This window comes from Salminus brasiliensis, chromosome 1 (assembly GCF_030463535.1).
Source record: "Salminus brasiliensis chromosome 1, fSalBra1.hap2, whole genome shotgun sequence".
Classification (NCBI taxonomy): Eukaryota; Metazoa; Chordata; class Actinopteri; order Characiformes; family Bryconidae; genus Salminus; species Salminus brasiliensis.
Window position 1 is genome coordinate 53,567,323 of NC_132878.1, and position 18,762 is coordinate 53,586,084.

General features: G+C 42.9%; 1 protein-coding gene across 4 annotated transcripts in view; it reads left to right on the top strand.

Annotated features, from left to right (window-relative positions):
* Positions 1–18,762, top strand: part of lnx1 (ligand of numb-protein X 1) — a 61,035-nt gene that overhangs the window by 21,915 nt on the left and 20,358 nt on the right. For 2 of the 4 annotated variants that reach the window (XM_072682663.1, XM_072682665.1), the window contains one exon: positions 15,038–15,285. In XM_072682663.1, coding sequence (XP_072538764.1) covers positions 15,038–15,285 — 248 coding nt within the window. Of the gene's footprint in view, positions 1–15,037; positions 15,292–18,762 lie in introns of all 4 variants that reach the window. The other 2 variants (XM_072682662.1, XM_072682664.1) reach the window with 1 other exon arrangement.

Consider the following 18,762-nt stretch of genomic DNA (forward strand, 5'->3'; position numbering starts at 1 on the left):
TAAGTCATTAATAGACAATAATTCAATTAAACCAGTCTGGGTCATTTGCAGTGCAAGAGTGTCATTCTCTGTTGCCAATGCCCGATCTATTCCCCAAAGGCTGAGACATGTTGTCTGGTTTTGAAAGGAATCAATCAAATGGCTAAAGAAACAGTTCCTATAGCTGTAGGTGCTGTTCCCTAGAGTCTGAGTAAATCACCACATGGCCATGGTAAGCAGCACACCTTCAAATCTATTTACCTTCAGCCCATCTTCATCAACCCCTTATACTCGGGCCACTCTACAGGATAATCAGGCCGATTTTGAGGTGTCCCGATTTCAGACTGTTCCTAAATGCTCATCTCCTCAGATTATCTTGTGTTGTGGGGTGCGCATCTGCGGCCTGCGTTCACGTCACACGCATCTGTTACAACCAACCCCATCCCACCACCTCACGCCATATAGATTCTCCATTAGTTTACATCTTTCTTCCCTAAAGCGTGGCTTGCGGCAGGCTCTCAGCCTGTTTCGATCTTCATCAGGGTAATGAGCACACGGAAGGGAAGGAGGCAGCCAGGGCGAAGGCATTGTTGCTTAATCGACACTTCAGCAGTGCAGGAAACAGTCCATTCCATGAAACGGTCTGTTCTCCTCCTCTTTTGCCCACCTCAGCACCTGGGCTTAGCCCTGACGTCGCCCCTTTTTGCTCTGTGTTCTCCTTCTCTCTCTCTCTCTCTCTCCGAGGCTGCAGAAAGTGCAGCAGCTTCACGCTCTGACTGTGCAAGGGCGCCAGACAAACAAAGCAGAATGAATTTCAAATGTCCTGCAATGCATTTTCAGGCTGACTGCTACAGAATTGTGTTAGGGATGCGTGCATTATGCAAATGCATGTTATTGATTCCTCTGCATATTTGTATGTAAAAAAAATGTAATTTCCTGTTTATTTCTGCTCTGTGTTCACTCGAACAGCTTCCTGAGTTCTCAGTTAATCATATACACTGGAAACACAATATGTTAACCCAACAATGCAGATTTGTCTTCTGTTAGCTTACTATTAGAAATATAAAGGCTGTCCAGATGAACTTTTCTAAGGAATGTTTGGGACCGTTGGGAAGTGGCAGGCTTCCATCAGGCTAATGTATTGCCATAGCCTTCTATTGCCAGGAATCCAAAAGAGGATCTCTTGGTGGGTAGGATGGCCCTCCCTCTTCCCCCTTCACTCAGAACAATGCTAGCCAGATTGAGCATCTGCTAGCTGATGTTAGAGAATAGAGAGAATTAGGAGTTAGCATTCTCCTCCAAGCGTGTTGAAAAGATGCAGTTCTGCCTTCATGGGTATCAGAAGAAGCATGTGCCCACCTTTGCCCTCCCAGCGTTGGCAGCACTGCAAGATGGGAGAGACCTAGCTAGTCTGATCTCCATTTTACTGTATAGTTAGTTAAGATTAGCAACCCAACATGGCTCTAGGCACACATCTACCTTTACACTGTGCTACCTTACCTGGCAGCCATATGCCTCCATTGTTAGCTAAATTAGCCTCATAGACTTCACACACCAAACACATCTGCAATTGTGTGAATTAGCTTTTTAGCCCAACTGCTGCTTTAAGGATGGAGAGGAACATGATAAATGTAATGTTTGATATGACAGGTATTTGACCACCACTGCTAGAGATATTGCATGTGCACAGAGCAAAACTAGGCCAAGGCAATGTGCTTGAGTGAACATGCAGCGCAAATAAACATGAGATTACAGTGGAGGTGCACACAGCCAGAGCCCTCATGCACTCATTCACATATAAACATGGATAAATGCACAGACAGAGGAGTACAACTACACACACATAACATCTAGGTGTCCCAATACTTTTGTCCCTATATATTTGTCCATATATATATATATATATATATATATATATATATATATATATATATATATATATATATACTAGATTTTGGAGCATCGCTGTGAGGATTTCACTGCATTCAGTGACAGCAGCGCTAGTGAGGTCAAGAAGATGATGATGCGGATGATGCGCATCTGGGTCAGTACTGGGTGCAACCGAACCCCTCAGTAACTACAGGGACTTCTGTACTGGTGGGGCTGTTCTTTCGGGCCCTAGGCTTTTAAGGGGTCAAAGTAGCTGAACGCATTCATTAGAATGGAGTGTCCACAAACATTTGAACATATATGTACTGTTATTCAAGCCCTGAAAACCCTGCCAGCTCAGATTGTAGATATTCTCAGACCCTGGAGAGTCTTAGACCCTGTCCTTCTCTGGCACACACAGAAAGATGCACACTTTCAGGCGCACAAACACATTAGAGTCGAAGCATCCATAATCAAGAGTGGAACGCTCCAGGGGTGTAAATGGTGGCCCCTGTCAGATCTGTGCACGTAGACGCTCACTAAAGGGGCTGAGAGAAAGAGAGAGAGAGAGAGAGAGAGAGAGAGAGAGAGAGAGTGAGGAAGTGCAGTAAAAATTTAGGCTCTGGGGGAGGGAAGGGGGTATCAGCATAAATCTACTGGGTTTCTCCATGCTGATGTTTCCATCAGAGAGAGGAGAGAGTGGAAAGGGACGAGAGGAAGAGAAGAGAAGCTACTGAAGCAGAAAGGAAGAGGAAATAGCCTGTTCAAAGGGAGAGCGTATGTTTATGTGTGAATGAGAGAGAGCGAGAGAAAGAGAGAGAGAGAGAGAGAGAGAGAGAGAGAGAGAGATATGATTTGGGTGTGTCACACGGTATAAGGGCAATACGGAGCCGAGCACTGAGGCGTACTGACGTACGTTTGTGTGAGTAAGTGTGTGAGTGTATCTGTGTTTGTTGCCAAGGGAGGGGCTGTTGGTTTGTGTTGTTGTTTCACAATGGTTTGCTAAGCCAGGAAACCACCTTGCTGAACTGGCCACACTGGTCCTAGCCGCACTCAACGGTCTCTTCCCTCACTCTTTCTCCTATATCCCGCGTCACTCTCGACTTCCTCTGTCATGGTGGAGATCAACTAGCTCATTAAGGAATGAAGTCCATGCAGTGCTGGCTCCATTCATTCAGAGTCATTAATTAGAAAACCAAATCCAGCCTCTTGGATAAACAGTAGCAAGTAGTCTAACCACATAAATCTCACTGCTTATGCCAATGCTAGTTGTATTAACATGATTAGCCTAGGAAAGGAACGTCAAAACGAATCCTTCCTGAGCCAGGATCATCTTGTCTGATTGCGGTATAGTTACTGCTTCATTATGTCTCTGTTTCTCTCAGTAATGAAGCAGAAAGGAAGACGCCTACATACTTTGCATCGGATACAGATGGGACAATGTCCTATTTGTGGCTATTTTAAAAGTTCCCACTGCTGTTTCAGAGAGAGGGAAGGGAGTAATGCATGTAGCTACTTCAAGCTGCCCTAGCTGCTGACACAGACACACAGTTGCAGTGGAGCTCTCTGGAGCAATGGTACATGAGCACAAAGTCACCATAACCAATGCCAAACATCAGCTAGACGGGTATGAAGCTCCCCAGATTTATGCTGTATAAAGTGACTGAGTTTCATCCAACACCTCTGGAATGAGTTGGACTGAAGTTTGTGATCCCGACCTAATCATCCAATGGTCAGAAATGCTCATGTGGCTGAATGCTATCAATTTCTCACAGTAATGTTTCAATATTTAGCGTAACACATACCCAGAGAGTAATGGCTGTTACTGGGGGTGGATCTTTTTAATACCTTTGATTTAAGTAGGAATACTGGACAGGCAGGTGTCTACAAACTTTTGGACAAACTCTTTTGTTAAATAAAATGAGGTAAACAGTTGTTTCCATAAATACATAGTATCAGATCTCGCCAGGACAAAATGTACTGGTCTAATACTGGAGTAGCATTAGGGGGTTCAGTGTTTATTTGCGAAGTTAGATTAGTCCAGAGCTGCATTGCAGGTTGGAATAGAGTTTATAACCCAGAACCAACATCCAACATAAATACCTAAGATCATTAAAGCTCTTGTGGCTGAATACAGTCAAATTCGCACAGCTATGTTCTAGCATCTGGTGTAAAACCTTCCCAGAAGCTGTTACTGCATGGGGAGGGCGAACTCCCTATTAACACCTTTGATTTGAGAAGGAACGCTGGACGAGCAGGTGTCTACAAACTTTTGAAATATTGTATAATTATGAGAAATGGGATCAGCTTTGGAAGACGATCCCTATCTCGCTGCCATCAGCAGTTTTATTGTTCCAGAACTCAAAGGTCGCAGAGTTCGGCAGCGGATTAAAATACTCGTCGGGAAACTTGCAAACATCTCCAGAAAGTTGCTCAGCAGGGTTTTTTATCTTCTACTCGGCTTCTCTCCCGCCTCATGATACAGTTTACTTTCGGTGCCTAATCCCAGAGCCGCTGAATTAGTTCTGAGCTGGGGATGCGTCACCGCGTTTGGACGGCCGAAAGGAGAGATTTGTGTCTCTCTTTCTCTCCTCCGTCCAGACATGTTCTCTCTGAGATTAATACCCTATTTTCCCCCGTAATCCCGTCTTCCTGCAGTTCTTCCCACTTGGAGTCAGCCTGGCTTGCGACTCATCAAAAGATTAGCAGGAGATAAGGAAGACGACACCTCCTTTGATAAACATAGGCACTGATTAAAGTGTGTGCATGTGTGTGTGTGTGTTCACACTCCTCCTCTGTTAAATATGTTGGAGTAATTAAACAGATTGGAGAACCCCTACTAAGGCATCTCCGCTGTCCCACAATGCATTGCTCTTTACAGTGGCTCACACCCGAAGATGACACGTAGAATAGGGTGTGATTTTGCCATGGCAGAATGTGCCTTATATATAGCAGAGCTGGTATGCAGTTCCATTCGGGTTTTATTTATATGCACTGTTTGCATTTCTATAGAGCTGGTTTTAATAAACACCGGGCAGTGGAGGTCCTCAGTGTGGCGTTAAAGGGGCCTGATTCTGTATATATGGCTATGTCCCAATATCAGGCATAATTCTAACCTCTCTTATCCCTTCATATGAATATGAAGACAGTGCCTTGAAGACTTCTATATTATGAATGTCATGCAAAAAACTTGTATCTTCAAATTGCCCACTTTACCAGAGAAGGACAAAGCCTTCTTGATGTTTAATGGACGTTGGCATTTCTATTGGTCAGTTCGACATGAAATTGTGACACAATGTAAAGAAAACAACTGCCAGATTCACATGATGTTAAAAAGTAAAAAAACGTCAGACATGAAAATAATAAGGCTAAATGTAAACAACCTCTTTTTCTAATGTGCTTCTGTGTATTCACGCCAAAACCTTGTATCTCAAAAAATGGCAAGCATTTTTATTGATCTATTCATCATGATATTTCATGAAATTCATATTTTGTCAAAATTGGAGTGACAAGGTTTTTGACGTGACAGCGATGTCCACAGTGTGCACATCCTACAGCTTCCTTGTATGTCATACATTTCCATATGGGCTGGAGACTGAATGCTACATTTATATGTAATGTTGACCAAATACTTAAAATAAATTATATGTTTTCCATGGAATGAGCCCTTTAAATATAGAGAGAGTATCAGAGTATCTCGCCAGGATTAATCTGATCTACCTGATCTTATACTTGGGTACCATCAAGGGGTTTGGTGCTTGTTTTACACCATGCAAAGTTGGATTAGTCCTTAGCTGCATTGCTGCTATGTGCGGTGCAGGTGCTACTGAACGGAGCTCAGGGTGAGTTACAGTGTGTGCTGGTGCAATGGCGTAGTGCACTGCTGTCTACAGCCGCTAACGTCACTGCCCTGCGAGCGTCCAACCTATGGAACTACTGCAGTGTGTGTTTGTGTGTGTGTGTGAGTGTGTGTGTGTGTAAGGTGCACCACTGAGTGCTGATCACATGCAGTGCTGGTGTGATTTAGTCTCGCTTTCTCTCTTGCTCTCGCTCCGTTGCCTTGCTAAGAGCTTTCCTGATGCTTAGACTGGCCGACAGTGAGCTATGATGATTACACCGCTGTCCTCACCCATGTGTGTGTGTGTGTGTGCTTGAGTGGTACACACAGCTGTGATTATTGCACTGCTCCTTTGCTCTGGATTAGCAGGCTAGCTGAGATGGATCTGAGCAGAAGAGATAGAAGTGTGTGGTGCTGAAAGGATTGACTGTCATGCTTTTTTTTTTCCTTTCTTTCTTTTTTGATGATGGCTCCTCTCCTCTCTGGATTAACCAACGAGTCCTTAAGCTCAGGGGGAAAGGTTAGTGTGTCATGCACAGTGTGTGTTTGTGTATGTGTGTGTGTGTGTGTGTGTGTGTGTGTATTGGATCTCACAATTCAAAGATGCAGAAATAACCTCGCTGCCAGAACAAAAAAAACACTGTAATGTCCTCCTGTCAGATATAACCTCGAATGAGGATTAGTCAGACAGGCCATTGGTCAGAAAATAGCCTCATCCCTGCTCAGGACAAGGCCACAATGGCAGACATCTCGAAATGTGACTGACACATTTTTTAGCAATACAAACCCACAGACCTGTGCACACACACACGCATACACACACACACACACAAATGTTGACCTGTTCTTTATGCGTGTGTTTGAGTGGTACAGTGTGGTGTGGATGCTATTTGGGTTGGTCCAGGATAATCCATTCACCCAAAAGAGGATTGGCCATCAATCATGTTTGTAATGAATAGGCCCCAGTAGACCTTTGTGCTTCTGCATGCAGGTCGAGGAGTGTGCATGTGTCAGGGTCAGTGCGTGTGTACTGGAGGAAGGGTGGAAGACCATAATCGGTTCTGTAGAACATTGGTTGTTTCTTTCTTTTTTTGTCGACACTGACAAATAAATAAATAAATAAATAGAAAAGGTCAGACACTGATGTTGGATTAAAGGGCCTGGCTTGTAATCTCCGTTCTAGTTCATCCCAAAGGGCTCCATGTGGACCAGTGAAGTTCTTCCACACTACCCTAAACTCACCCAACCATGCCTTTATGGACCCTGCCGTCATTAGCTCTGCCACACCAGACGTTACAGTTGCCACAGTGCAGTCAGGCAGGTAACGCTCTCCTGGCATTTGCCAAAACCCATTTGCCAGACCAATCCATCAGTGCTAGTGATAGAGAAGCGTGATTCCTCATGACGCAGAACATGTTTCCAATGCTTCAGAGTCCAGTGGCGGTGTGCTTTACACCACTCCATCCCAAACTAGTCATTGTGCTTGGTGCAGTTGCTCAACCATAGAAACCCATTCCATGAATCTCCTGGTTCACAGCTTTTGTGCTGATGTCAATGTCAGAAGAGGTTCTGGCCTTAATGCATTATGCTCCTCAGTGCCCTGTGACCCCGCTATGTAACTTTACATGGTCTGTCACTTGGTGGCTGTGGTTCCTAAACACTCCCACTTGGATGGTGGAATATCAAGGAGGGAAGGAACCAGCTGGCGTCCTGCAATGGTGGCATCATATTACAGTAGGAATTTAGTGAGCACTTCCACTTCAGGACCACAGATTCTTTCACTAGTGTTTGAAAGGCAGACTGCATGACCATTTTAACTAATAATACCTTAATATGGGAAATCCTGTCTGAGCTTCTGCCTGTAGTAGTAATGCAAATTAAAGCCCAGGGGCTTGAGCAATGTATGGGACTATGATAAAATCCACATTTGTAGCCCTTGTAGCTCCTTAATAGCTAAAAAAGCAATATCGTCTGCACCTTCAGCAGGCTATGGTGGACATAAGCTTAAATCAGTGGTCAGCAAACAAAAACTGTAGGTATACACAGTGTCTATATATGATGTGAACATGCTGCTCTTATTTGATGCTGGGGGTGACAAAGGAGAGCTTGTGTTCCAGCCTGAAACTCATATGGTTTTGTGAACCATTCTTTCAAATGACATGTGAAGGAATATACTGCTTTTTAAACGCAAATAGTACAAATACAATTAATCAGAATTAAGACCCAGTGTTAATATAATTAAGAACAGCAAAGCCATCTGTTTTCTAACCTAAACAGTAAACAAAAACAGTGTGATAAGCACTATTTTCATCATTTCACTGTACAAGTAATGTCCAGATCAACAACAACAATGTTCCACATCATTCGAAATCTCATTAACATCTAGCCTTCAAAACCCTGGCCTTTTAAATTTCCACAGTGCAGGCTGCTGGAGCCGATACACAAATCAGCAGAAAGGTAAATATGAGAAAGAAAGAATAGAGGCCTCAGGTTATTGCGCAATCAATTAAAACAGCCAGGAGGTACAAAGGAGGGAAATAATAGAGCACTAATATCTTTTCTCAATCTATATGTGCAGAGAGAGAGAGAGAGAGAGAGAGAGAGAGAGAGAGAGAGAGAGACTGTACATCTGAAGCACTGGAATTGATCGAGCAACGGAGAGAAGAGAAGAAGAGTGTATTCGCCCAAAAAAAGAGCAGTGCGGAGTGTAGATGGATGGGATGCTGGGAAACAAATAAAGGATGGATAGAGTAGCGTTATGGATGCTGAGGGGGGAGGTGAGGAATCAAGGATGGAGAGACTGGGGGAGGGAGATGGTAGAAAGAAGTTGGAGGGATTGCATCATGGAGAGAGGGGAATGGAACTGTGTGTGTGTGTTTTAATCTCGCTCAGTGTGGCTCTGTGCCCTGCTGTACACCCATATGGCTCTCAGTGTGTATGTGTGAGTGCGCATGTGTGTGCATGTGTGTCAGGGAGAAAGACAACATGTACAGTAAATGCATGCCCATGTGTGTGTGACATCTGGAGTAGAATTACAAATCCATATGTGTAACAGGACAATGTCATCATTATGTACACTACAGGACAAAGGTCTATCATTTGGAATAATAATCAGGATACTGACAGACATAAGTCTGCATTTCTGACTATTCTCCATGTGTTTCAGTGTCAACAATTCATAAAAGCCTAGCAAAAATGCAAAGAATGGCTTATAATTTTGCAAATCCAGATAGTAACGTCTTATCAAATTCAAGTCATAGTACAATATCTCCTCTTCTACTAACAAACAGAACTGTGGTGCAGATTTAAAGCTAATAATTGTTTCAATCAGCTTTTTTAATTGTTGTGGATGTGATACATGATAACAGAGTTTTAGTAAGAGAATGGTAGTCCTAAAAGCCAATGGGCTATTTTGAGGACCCACACCACAACCACTACCACCCCCACCACCTCCTGGAAAGAAAACAGCCTAGCCAGCTGATGCTGTTGGGGTATGTCAGCCAGTATGACCTACATAACCAAGCTGGTCGACCACCATGACCAATATGACCACACCAGTCAGCTAACATGACGGAGGTTTTTCACAGACAAGACCATTCTGACTTGCTGGTCCACCACTATGAACAACTTTGGGCCAAATTGGTCGACCAGCTTGGAAAAACCAGTCAACCAACATGACGATGCTGGTTGACCCACCCCTCAATCCTTCAAACTCCAGAAGACCAGCTTAGATCCTTTAAAAGCAGCTACCAGTAAAAGCTGGTCTTGAGCTGGATTTTTTATTTGTTGCTAAAGTAGTGATTTTAGTTTTTGCTCAAAATTTCACCGCATGCTTCCATGCTTTTGGCATGTTGTGTAGCTTTCCCCTGAGAAGGATTGCAGACTGAGCCTTTTGGGATCAATACCCAAAGGCCTCTGGCTGCAGAGGGTCTTGGCATAATCTACAGCAAATGGTGACATTAGGGGGAAAGAATAGCCACCCAATATGAATGACTAAAATCCATGAAGTAAATCAAATAATGTTATCCCTCTTGTTAAGGCTCCAAATACTGATTCATCCCTGGCTTTCACCTTGCTGCAAGCTTCAGTCAGAGAACTTGCTGATGAATCAAGACGTCATGAGATTGAGCCTGTTTGCTAACATGCTGCTGTACTCCTAAGCATAAACTGATAAAGATCCCAGCTTATTCAACACATCCTCGCTGTACTAACCCACAATTAGGCCGGTTCCTCCCGTGAGCAGCTATGCTTATGTAGTTCAGCAGTGTGGGCACGGCCAGAGAAGCCTGCTGACACAGGTAAACAGGCAAAGATCATGACGTAGCCCGTTTGGACGGAGTGGTAGACGCAGCTGAAAGGTTGGGGCACCAGCTTGCTTCTTTATCTCTAAACGGAAAAGCCGATTTTAATTAACATCGGTCTGAGCCCCTTAATGAAGGAACAGATGAGACCATTATGCTTTTTGCTCACTGTGGCTCTCTCTCTCTCTTTTAACTTCCTCCTGCTGCTTCATGTAATATGTAATAAATTACGTTTTGTAGCCTTATTTGCCTTAATATGGGTAATAATATGCTATTACTATGCAGCTGTAGGTAAGCCAGATACATTCCAATAGAGAAAACACACATACTGTCTGCTTCTGATCTGGTCTGGGACATGGTGGGGACCTGGAATTTGCACAGGGACGCATTAACCTGCACGCTCAGTCTGTCAGACTTATGTTGTGTAGCTCATTCAGAAACAAGCAGGCTTCTGTCCAGCTTAATAGAGGCTTGTTGTAAGGTAAAAGTAAAGTCCTCTGTACTGTATGGGCCGTTGCGGTTACTACTCTCAGTATTGGTGCAATCTACATGATTTTAAAGACAGACAGGAGATTTGGTGGCATATGGGAACAATGCCGAGTAGCGTTATGTTATTTACGAGTGACTTCAAAACATACCGCTTGTAGCTTTAAATTCAAAATAGCGATCCGTAATCGATAACCCTATTGTGAGACGGTTTATTAATACTGTTCGGTGTGTTGCAGAAGAACAATGAGTATTGTTCTGGTTATAAAGTTTGAGACGGGCCTTGTCCTAGAAACTGTACGCTGCACAAAGTGTCAGATTAAAACATGCCCTCAATTCATCACATCCAAAACTCGGAGAAGCTCAGTCTCCCAAAAGCACACCTGAAGTGATTCTTGCTATCAAACTCATTTGAAAGCTTTAATTAGAAAAATAAAGGTGAGGAAAAAAGTTTTAGAGGGTACAACGAAGTGTAGAGGACGAGGATGGTGGACAAAAGCTGAAGCTGGAAAAAAATCCATTAAGAAACAAAGAAAAAAAAGTCCCTTCACTTGCAAAACAAGGTTCGTTAAAGCTTCTCCACAGGCACAGCTGTGTTTTAGTCCAGGTGCATCTGAGAGAGAGATGCATCTTGAATTAAAGAGCAAGACCAGCTTGTAAAACCAAAAATACATTTTGTTGAGAGCGAACATATTCATGTGTTTAGATCCTTATAGCTGCGCAGCTCAGGAGAATGCATAATCTCTCGTTTCTGCTAAACATGCTAACTGCTGGCGATGGTTGGATTTCAGGCTGGAACTTATCAGTGTCTTACATTGAAGTATAGTCAGGTCAGCTCCCCACACTTCATCAGACTGAAGGCTGTCCTTTGAAGGATCTCTTCATTGGCTTCCCGTAGCTGCTACCTGCATCAGATTCAAAACCTTGACGCTGGCCTACAAAGCCAAGAATGGACCAGCCAGCCCCTCCATACTTGATGGCAATGGTCAAAAGCCGATCTGCACCAAGAGTCCTTCCAGCTTCAAGTACGGCTCGGCTCGACTCGCCATCCCTCAAAATCCGCGGAAGACGAGCGCCCAGGCTTTTTTCTGTCCTGCACCAAAGTGGTGGAACAAGCTTCCCCTGGGTGTCTGTCTTCAAACCCAGACTGAAGACCCTCCTCTTCAAAGAGTACTTGGGCAAATAGCAGAGTACTATGGTCACCTTACTGACTTGTGTTTAGTGTCTAAACTTAGAGGTATCTTTGAATTATTAGTCTATTCAAACTAGCTGAGGTTATTCTTGGGTAAATAGCAAAGCACTTTTGTAAGTCACTCTGGATAAGAGCGTCTGCTAAATGCCATAAATGTAAGGATGTCTGCATCAGCTTAGACTGTAGCTAGCATAGCTGATGTTCTTGTGCCCTGCAATATCTTTGAGTACTAGTAAAGTAAGAATGTCATACTCACCACTGTGCCGTAAACAAGGCCTTCACTCAGCAGCCATATATGCAACATCGCCAGGCTGTTATTCATAGGCACACAAGACCAGGCTCCTATCTCTATGAATGTGGAGAGACCAAAATACTGGAAACTTTTCCGATTACAGTTTCAAAAACAATCACTGAGCAAATATGACACAGCCTCATGGCTCATGGCCCTCACTAGCACCACAATATCACATTGTGGTGTAACCAGCAAGCTGACAGTCTCCTCAATAATAATGTATCTAAATGAAAAGATTAACAATAATTAACTGGAGCTCCTATAATGTTTTGATAGCAAATACTAATGAAACCAAAGGTCATTGACCTTCTATCTCGCTCTTGTTTTTCTCCTCACTCTCTGTTTCTCTCTACTCACTGTGTGTTACTCTCTGTTTCTCCTTTCCCTCTACCCTCAAATGGTCCATGAAGGTGTGGACTGCCATGAAAAGTGAGACAAAGCGGCACTGCGTTTTAGGCTGAATCCCCTGAGTCAAGGGCCGAGTCTCTGCGGGCAATTCTCTTTTGTCTGCAGCAATTGAGCCATCCATCCATCCACTTCTCTTTCTCTGAGTGTGATCTCTGGCCCACGCACACCTGTGGCTGATTGCGGGTGACACAGTGTTTGGAATCTATATTCCAAAACAGGCAGGCTGCCGGTGTACATGACCTGAGCTGTGTGCTGTGACAAAGCAGACACATCTGCTTTAATCCCAGTCAGTCTTTCTGTCTTTCAGACACTAGAGCTGTCTGCCTTAGTTTCACAGAGTAAAGGAGTGTAAGGAGAGTAAAAGTCTTTGATTCTCCTAATGTACATTTTAATGTTCTATAACAGACTTGTTACACCTAGCATTCACATACATTTTCAGCCTTTTGGAACAGCTTGGAATAGCCAGGTGTAACAAACCCAGACTATCAGTTGTAAACGTCTGCAAGTTCCATTCTGGGATCAATAAAGTATTTCTGATTCTTAACCCCCCAAGAGATGGATCTTCTACACACGTAGTGTAGAAGTAATGCCAACATACAATAACATACATGGAAATGTAATAGTAATTCTCCATCACTGGTTATTTTAAACACTTTTATTCAGTATTTGATCAGAGTAATACACTGGCAGAAACATGACAAATTACAGCACACTGTTGAAAGTAGAAGATCCTTGAGGAACTTTAGGAGGTTCTTCAGTTTGAAACTATGGCAGGACCTTAAGGTGCTTTGAGGAACCTTCAAGGATGCTTTTTCTTCTAAAAAAAAAAAAAAAAAACTTCTTTTACGTTCCTCAAAGCACCTTAAGAGGTTCCTTAACAGATTCAAATAAAAAATAGTGTTCCTCAAGGGTCTTATACTTTTAACAGTGTAGTTTACACCAGTTCATCAAACGAAAACTAACAACCGTATATTGCTGTAGCTTTTTGTAGAATGCACACACTAACAGACTCACATCTCTTTAACACACCAAGTGGTGTTTTAAAGCTGTGGCTTTGTCACTCTGGACCTGTCCGAAGATTTAATGGCATTCTGACCTTTGTGGGGTTGTGTATAAGAGGTCTGGCCTATTAACTTGTGTGTTCACGTGTGTCCCTCAATTCATGCAGGTGTGATAATTAGTGTGATAGTAACACTGCACTGTGGATTTAAATGCCAAAGTAAATTTAATATTCCATTTGGTGTAAGGGTGTGTGTGTGTGTGTGTAACCCGGTTATGTAGAGCGGATCCTGTTTGTTCACCTTCAGTTTCAATCACAGTGCGGAGGGATGTGTCTCCTGCGACAGCGCTGCCTAAAGCCGAATGAACAATGAATACCTACACACAGAGACTCGGCACACTACTGCTCGACTGCCACTTTCAGTTTCAGCTGGTGTTTGAAACACAGTAAAGGATAAAACACATACTCATTTTTGCCTTATGTTGAATAGCTCCTGGCATGTTGAGTCTCCAAAGTTTGCTTTTTCAGTGTAACACTGAAGCTAATGAGCAATTGAGGCTAATGTAGCTTATATCTCCCATTAGCATTCTGAAGGGCTTTATCATATAAAATCTTTGAGCATGTTAAATTAGCATAGGCTAGCTAGCACATTCACAACTTTGACTGGTGCTTTTTGCCTTTCTCCAGTCTAGCTGACTAATTGCTCCTCTGATCGAATAGAGCATTTCTCTTACGAGTAAAAAGGATATTTCATACTCAATATACACCACATTTCTGTCCTTAAATTGGGTGTATTTACTTGCTTGTATTAACTTGCCTGCTTGAAAACACGTCCATTTGTCAAATTCAGCTATGGCTTCATGAATATTCCGTAACGTATTTCAGTGTTTCTTTTATATTAAAAGAATGCAAAATGCTGTTATAATGTTATTTATTTTTCTTGTAGTATGTAACCCCCACACTATTTGGGATAAATGAGTAAAAATGCAAAAGATCAGAAAAAAAACTTCCTTAAAAATTCCTTAAACAGGCTATATAATAACATGGGCCAAAAGTGTTATTGCAAACTTCTATTACCAGAGAAAAGCCCCACCAGTTTGTACAGTTGTGAAGTATGTAAGTCCCTGTAGTTACTGAGTAATACATCCTTAGTGTGTAATAAGCCTTGGGGTGTTAAGGGGTTACACTGCCCATTAAAATAGACCAAATAATGTAGGCATCAATATGGCTGTTTTTACTGTTTTTCTACTTTAGTCCCTTTTTGTAGATTACACTGTATTTTTCAAAGTCTACTCTCACAAAACAGACAGTGGTCAAGAACCGCCTACTTTCACAAGAAGAGGCCATTTGACTAACATGCAAAATGACCAATCATAGAGGCAGTTGCTAATTTTGTGGAGTTGCGATCATTTGTACATGTGAGAGGATGGCTGAGACTGTATCAGGCACCACTTAATAACTTTAAACAGTTAAGGGTTTAAGCCTGCATTCCCACAGTGCTGACCGGTGTGCTCATAAGCTTCAGTGACCTGCTACCCGCATTAACCTTAAAGCTCTGGTCTGAAGGTACAGAGGTGAACTACATACTACACCATACATGTCTTGACCGATGGGCTGTTTAATGAGTGGCATAGCTTGTTGCTAAGTCTGGTGCGTGTGTATGTGTGCACAGGTGTAAAGGAGCGTCACACTATGGCCTGTCAGCCGAGAGGAAGCGTCGCTCTCAAGAAGGGGACTGCACTGACAGCACTTCAGAGCTGGCCGTGGCCACTCTGTCCGGTGACGGCTCTGCCTCCAGCGCTGTGGCCCTGCTGTCCGACGAGCCTGGCCTGGTCAACCCCGCCTACGAGCCCAGCATGGAAGACACCAGCCAATCAGGCAGCACCACCAGCCTGGCAGCACGCTGCAACTCCAAGAAGAGTGAGTGTGAGTGAGCACACCGGCCCTATGTTTGTTCTCATGTGTGCAGGTACACTGCCTGTCAAATGTTTGGGGTCACCCAGTTTATCAAATTTTATTAAACAAGAAAGCGTGTTTATTTGGTCCTCACTCTCTAACTATGCGACTTACATTCTTTCAAAGTACGTAGGGAGTCATTTACAGTCATCACTGAAAATAACCTTTTCTATTAATAAGCCATAAAGAGAATCAAATGTAATCATTGGAAATTATATGATTGAAGACTAATCAGGTTCAGTAGGAAGTGTAGTCATTTGTGACACTATTCAGTAAGGGGGCTTCTTTGGAAATAATGCCACTCTCCACACCTTGTATCCACTTGTGATCTTTCCAGTTATTTTAGAGGGCATTCAGATGGTCCAGATCTTGTCCAAAAATTACCATTTTATTGCTGTTCCAAACCCAGCTAGTGCTCCCCAAGTGGTTTGAAAATCAGTTCTGCTCTGTCTCTAATGGTGGGTGGTGATCTTCTGAATATTGACGCTTCCATTGGTGGTAGTGGTGACATGCAAAGCAGAAATGCCTCTGATTGGCTCCTTTGTACCCTACCGGCTCTTCACTAAGCCCCACCTCCACACACTTGTTATCGACCCCTGAATGGGATTTTTTTGAGACACCAGCAGGTACTGAGGTGTACCTTTCTTTTTAATAAAACTTGGATTAGTTGAAGCAGGCATTGGACACTACGCTATTTTTACCCCAGTTTTTGCCCCGATTCCCAGTCAGGCTGCTCTAGTAGTGCATACTGCTCAGCGACTCAATCTGCATGGGTCCTGTCAACAGCCAATGAAAACTGAGCACAAATAGTCAGTTTTAAAGGTGTTTTTCAGCTTTATTTTAATTTCACATTCCACCTTAAATGATGCTGCAGCTGCATTCTGGCACTAGTACATGTTCAATACTGCTGCACCATTTAAGGCAGAATCACAAGGCTTAAAGAAAAGGTTTGGAAATGGTTAAATAAGCACACTATCACACTTAAAATCAGGACTTACTACATTTGCGTTACATGTATTTATTCCACATCTATTTATTAGTGCTGTGGTAATCACTGTGGAGACGAGAGGACACCCTTTAAAAAGGACAACAATAATTTGTTTATATTTACTGATACTTTTAACAGAAAGCAGGGTGTCCCCAAATATTTTGTGCATGTGCATGTGTGATCTTGTGAAGCATGTCGATGCAAAATCTGCACAGCTTACACATGCAAACATACCTACCTGCTTAACCACACATACACAATCTCTATCTCTCTCTCTCTCTCTCTCTCTCTCTCTCTCTTTCTCTCTCTGCCCCGGCTTTTCTTTGCCATTTGTGCAAAGTCATCCTTTGTGACCCACATATATCATTTTCTAGCAAAATCAAACTCTCCTCTGTCCCACCCTGCGGCCCGCGAGGAACCTCCTTCAACCAGCGCTCAGAAGAAGATTTATCACATCTAAGCAAGGCCTTCTGTCAGAGAGAGAGACACAGAGAGCGAGAGAGAGCGAGAGAGTGAGAGAGAGAGTAGCAGAAAGGCTAGAAAGGAACAGATGCACAGAACAGAGACAGAGAAAGAGATAAACAGCGACGCAGCCAAACCAGATGGAGAGAATGGACACTGAGCAAATGTGTGAGAGAGAAAGAGAGAGAGAGATAGAAAGAAACAGAAGGTGAGAGGGAGAGCGCAAGAGAGAGGGAGACACACAGGCAGATTTGGTTCATGAAAACTTCATTAAGTTTGTGCACTCCTTCTGCCAAACTGTGGGGTTAGGCCGGGTGTGCTGTGTTCTCTGATGTCCCGGCTGCAACACACTGCTGCCCAGTGGGGACAGGAAATGGCGCTGCAGCAGCACTTTAGGCTTTGGTAGGCAAGCCCGTGTGGCACTGCGGAGGAATGAACTGTCCGCCTCTGGCCTGGACTATGCTTTTAAAAGCAGTGCTACTGTCAGAGTCCTGCACATCAAAAAGAGAGCGAGAGCGCGAGAGAGAGAAAGAGAGAGAGAGATGGGGTTAAGTAGGGCAATAGTATTACTAGGAACTTTACAATGCTCATAAAACATTTGACAACACTAAATTTTCCAAGTAGTGCTTAGTTTTCCTATATTATATATGATATATGTAATTAGGCATAAATAATGAGGGAAATTTAAACACATTAGGTTTTCTGAATCTGAGTTACGCAGCATGTAGCTTAATTGTTCAGCAAAGATTCGTACTTGATGTGAAGAGTAGACCTGATGCATTGATGCTCTAAAAATATGCAGAACTAAAGACATATTGAAAATTTTAGAATTTTAGAACCATTTTTGGACTAAATGCAGTTTAACAGACCAAACGTTGACCGTTATTGCCGCTATCCCTAAAAGAAATAACACTTTTGTCAGTTCTTCCTTAGTTCTTCAAGTTTTTCCATTCAAACAAAGAAAACACTTTAAAATGTACTCAAACTTTTGACAGGTAGTGCAGAACCAGACCTTACAGGTTTCAGTTGTTTTCTATAACCAGTAATGTTGAATGCGTTTGCATTTTAATGAAAAGTTGAATGATATAAAATGTTATATTCATACATACGATTTTATTTTTTTTAATTGGTAGGGCAGAATGGTTTGCTCTTGATTGCTGGAGTAAGCGGTATCACCATGCAATGAGCTTATACCAAAGAGCTCTCTGAGGCCTTCAGAAAGAAGGCTGTAGAGGCATATGATTCTGGGAAGGGATTTAAAAAGATTTCAGAACAATTAGAAATCAGACGTGCCACTGCCCACAATAATTTACCAACTGCCAACATGGTCGGTTAAGATCAAATGTCCATATGTTTAAATATGATTAAAAAAGACAAGACTTAATATTAGACTTAATATTTTTATGTGAACATATATATGCAATTGACATATGCTGTTTATTTAGAGCAACCTACACCTGAATCATGTCTCAGAGTTATGCTAATGTAGAGTCAGAGATCTTTTCTAAGGGCATGGTGTGGCTTGCTAGCCCAGGCAGGAAAGCCATGGAGAGGGCAGTGGCATTAGCCAATAAATTCTTATAAACTTGTGTTTTTCATTAGCACTAAAATAGCTAAAACCTAGTACTGACACAGATTCCCTTGTTTTGTTGTGCACAAGAAGGCCTTTAAAAGTGGGGCTATTGGTATCAGGACACATTCGCTTTTGTATAGTTAAGCATCAGATCGACAAGAAAATCAGCGGTATCTCCCAACCCTCTGCTAGTCCCTCTGATAACACTGACAGCATCAGCAAAGGGTTGATATCTGATATATGGTACTCCAGGAGGGTCAGATCTGAGTCCAGTCAGGCTATAAAGTTCTACAGCAGTGGGAGGCCCTGTTTGAATCATATGCGTCCCGGCTTATGATTGGCCGGGTGCGACCATCTCCAGGTGGCTGATTGGCTGCCCTGGATTAGATCTGGACAAGTCCAGGCATGTTCAGGCACA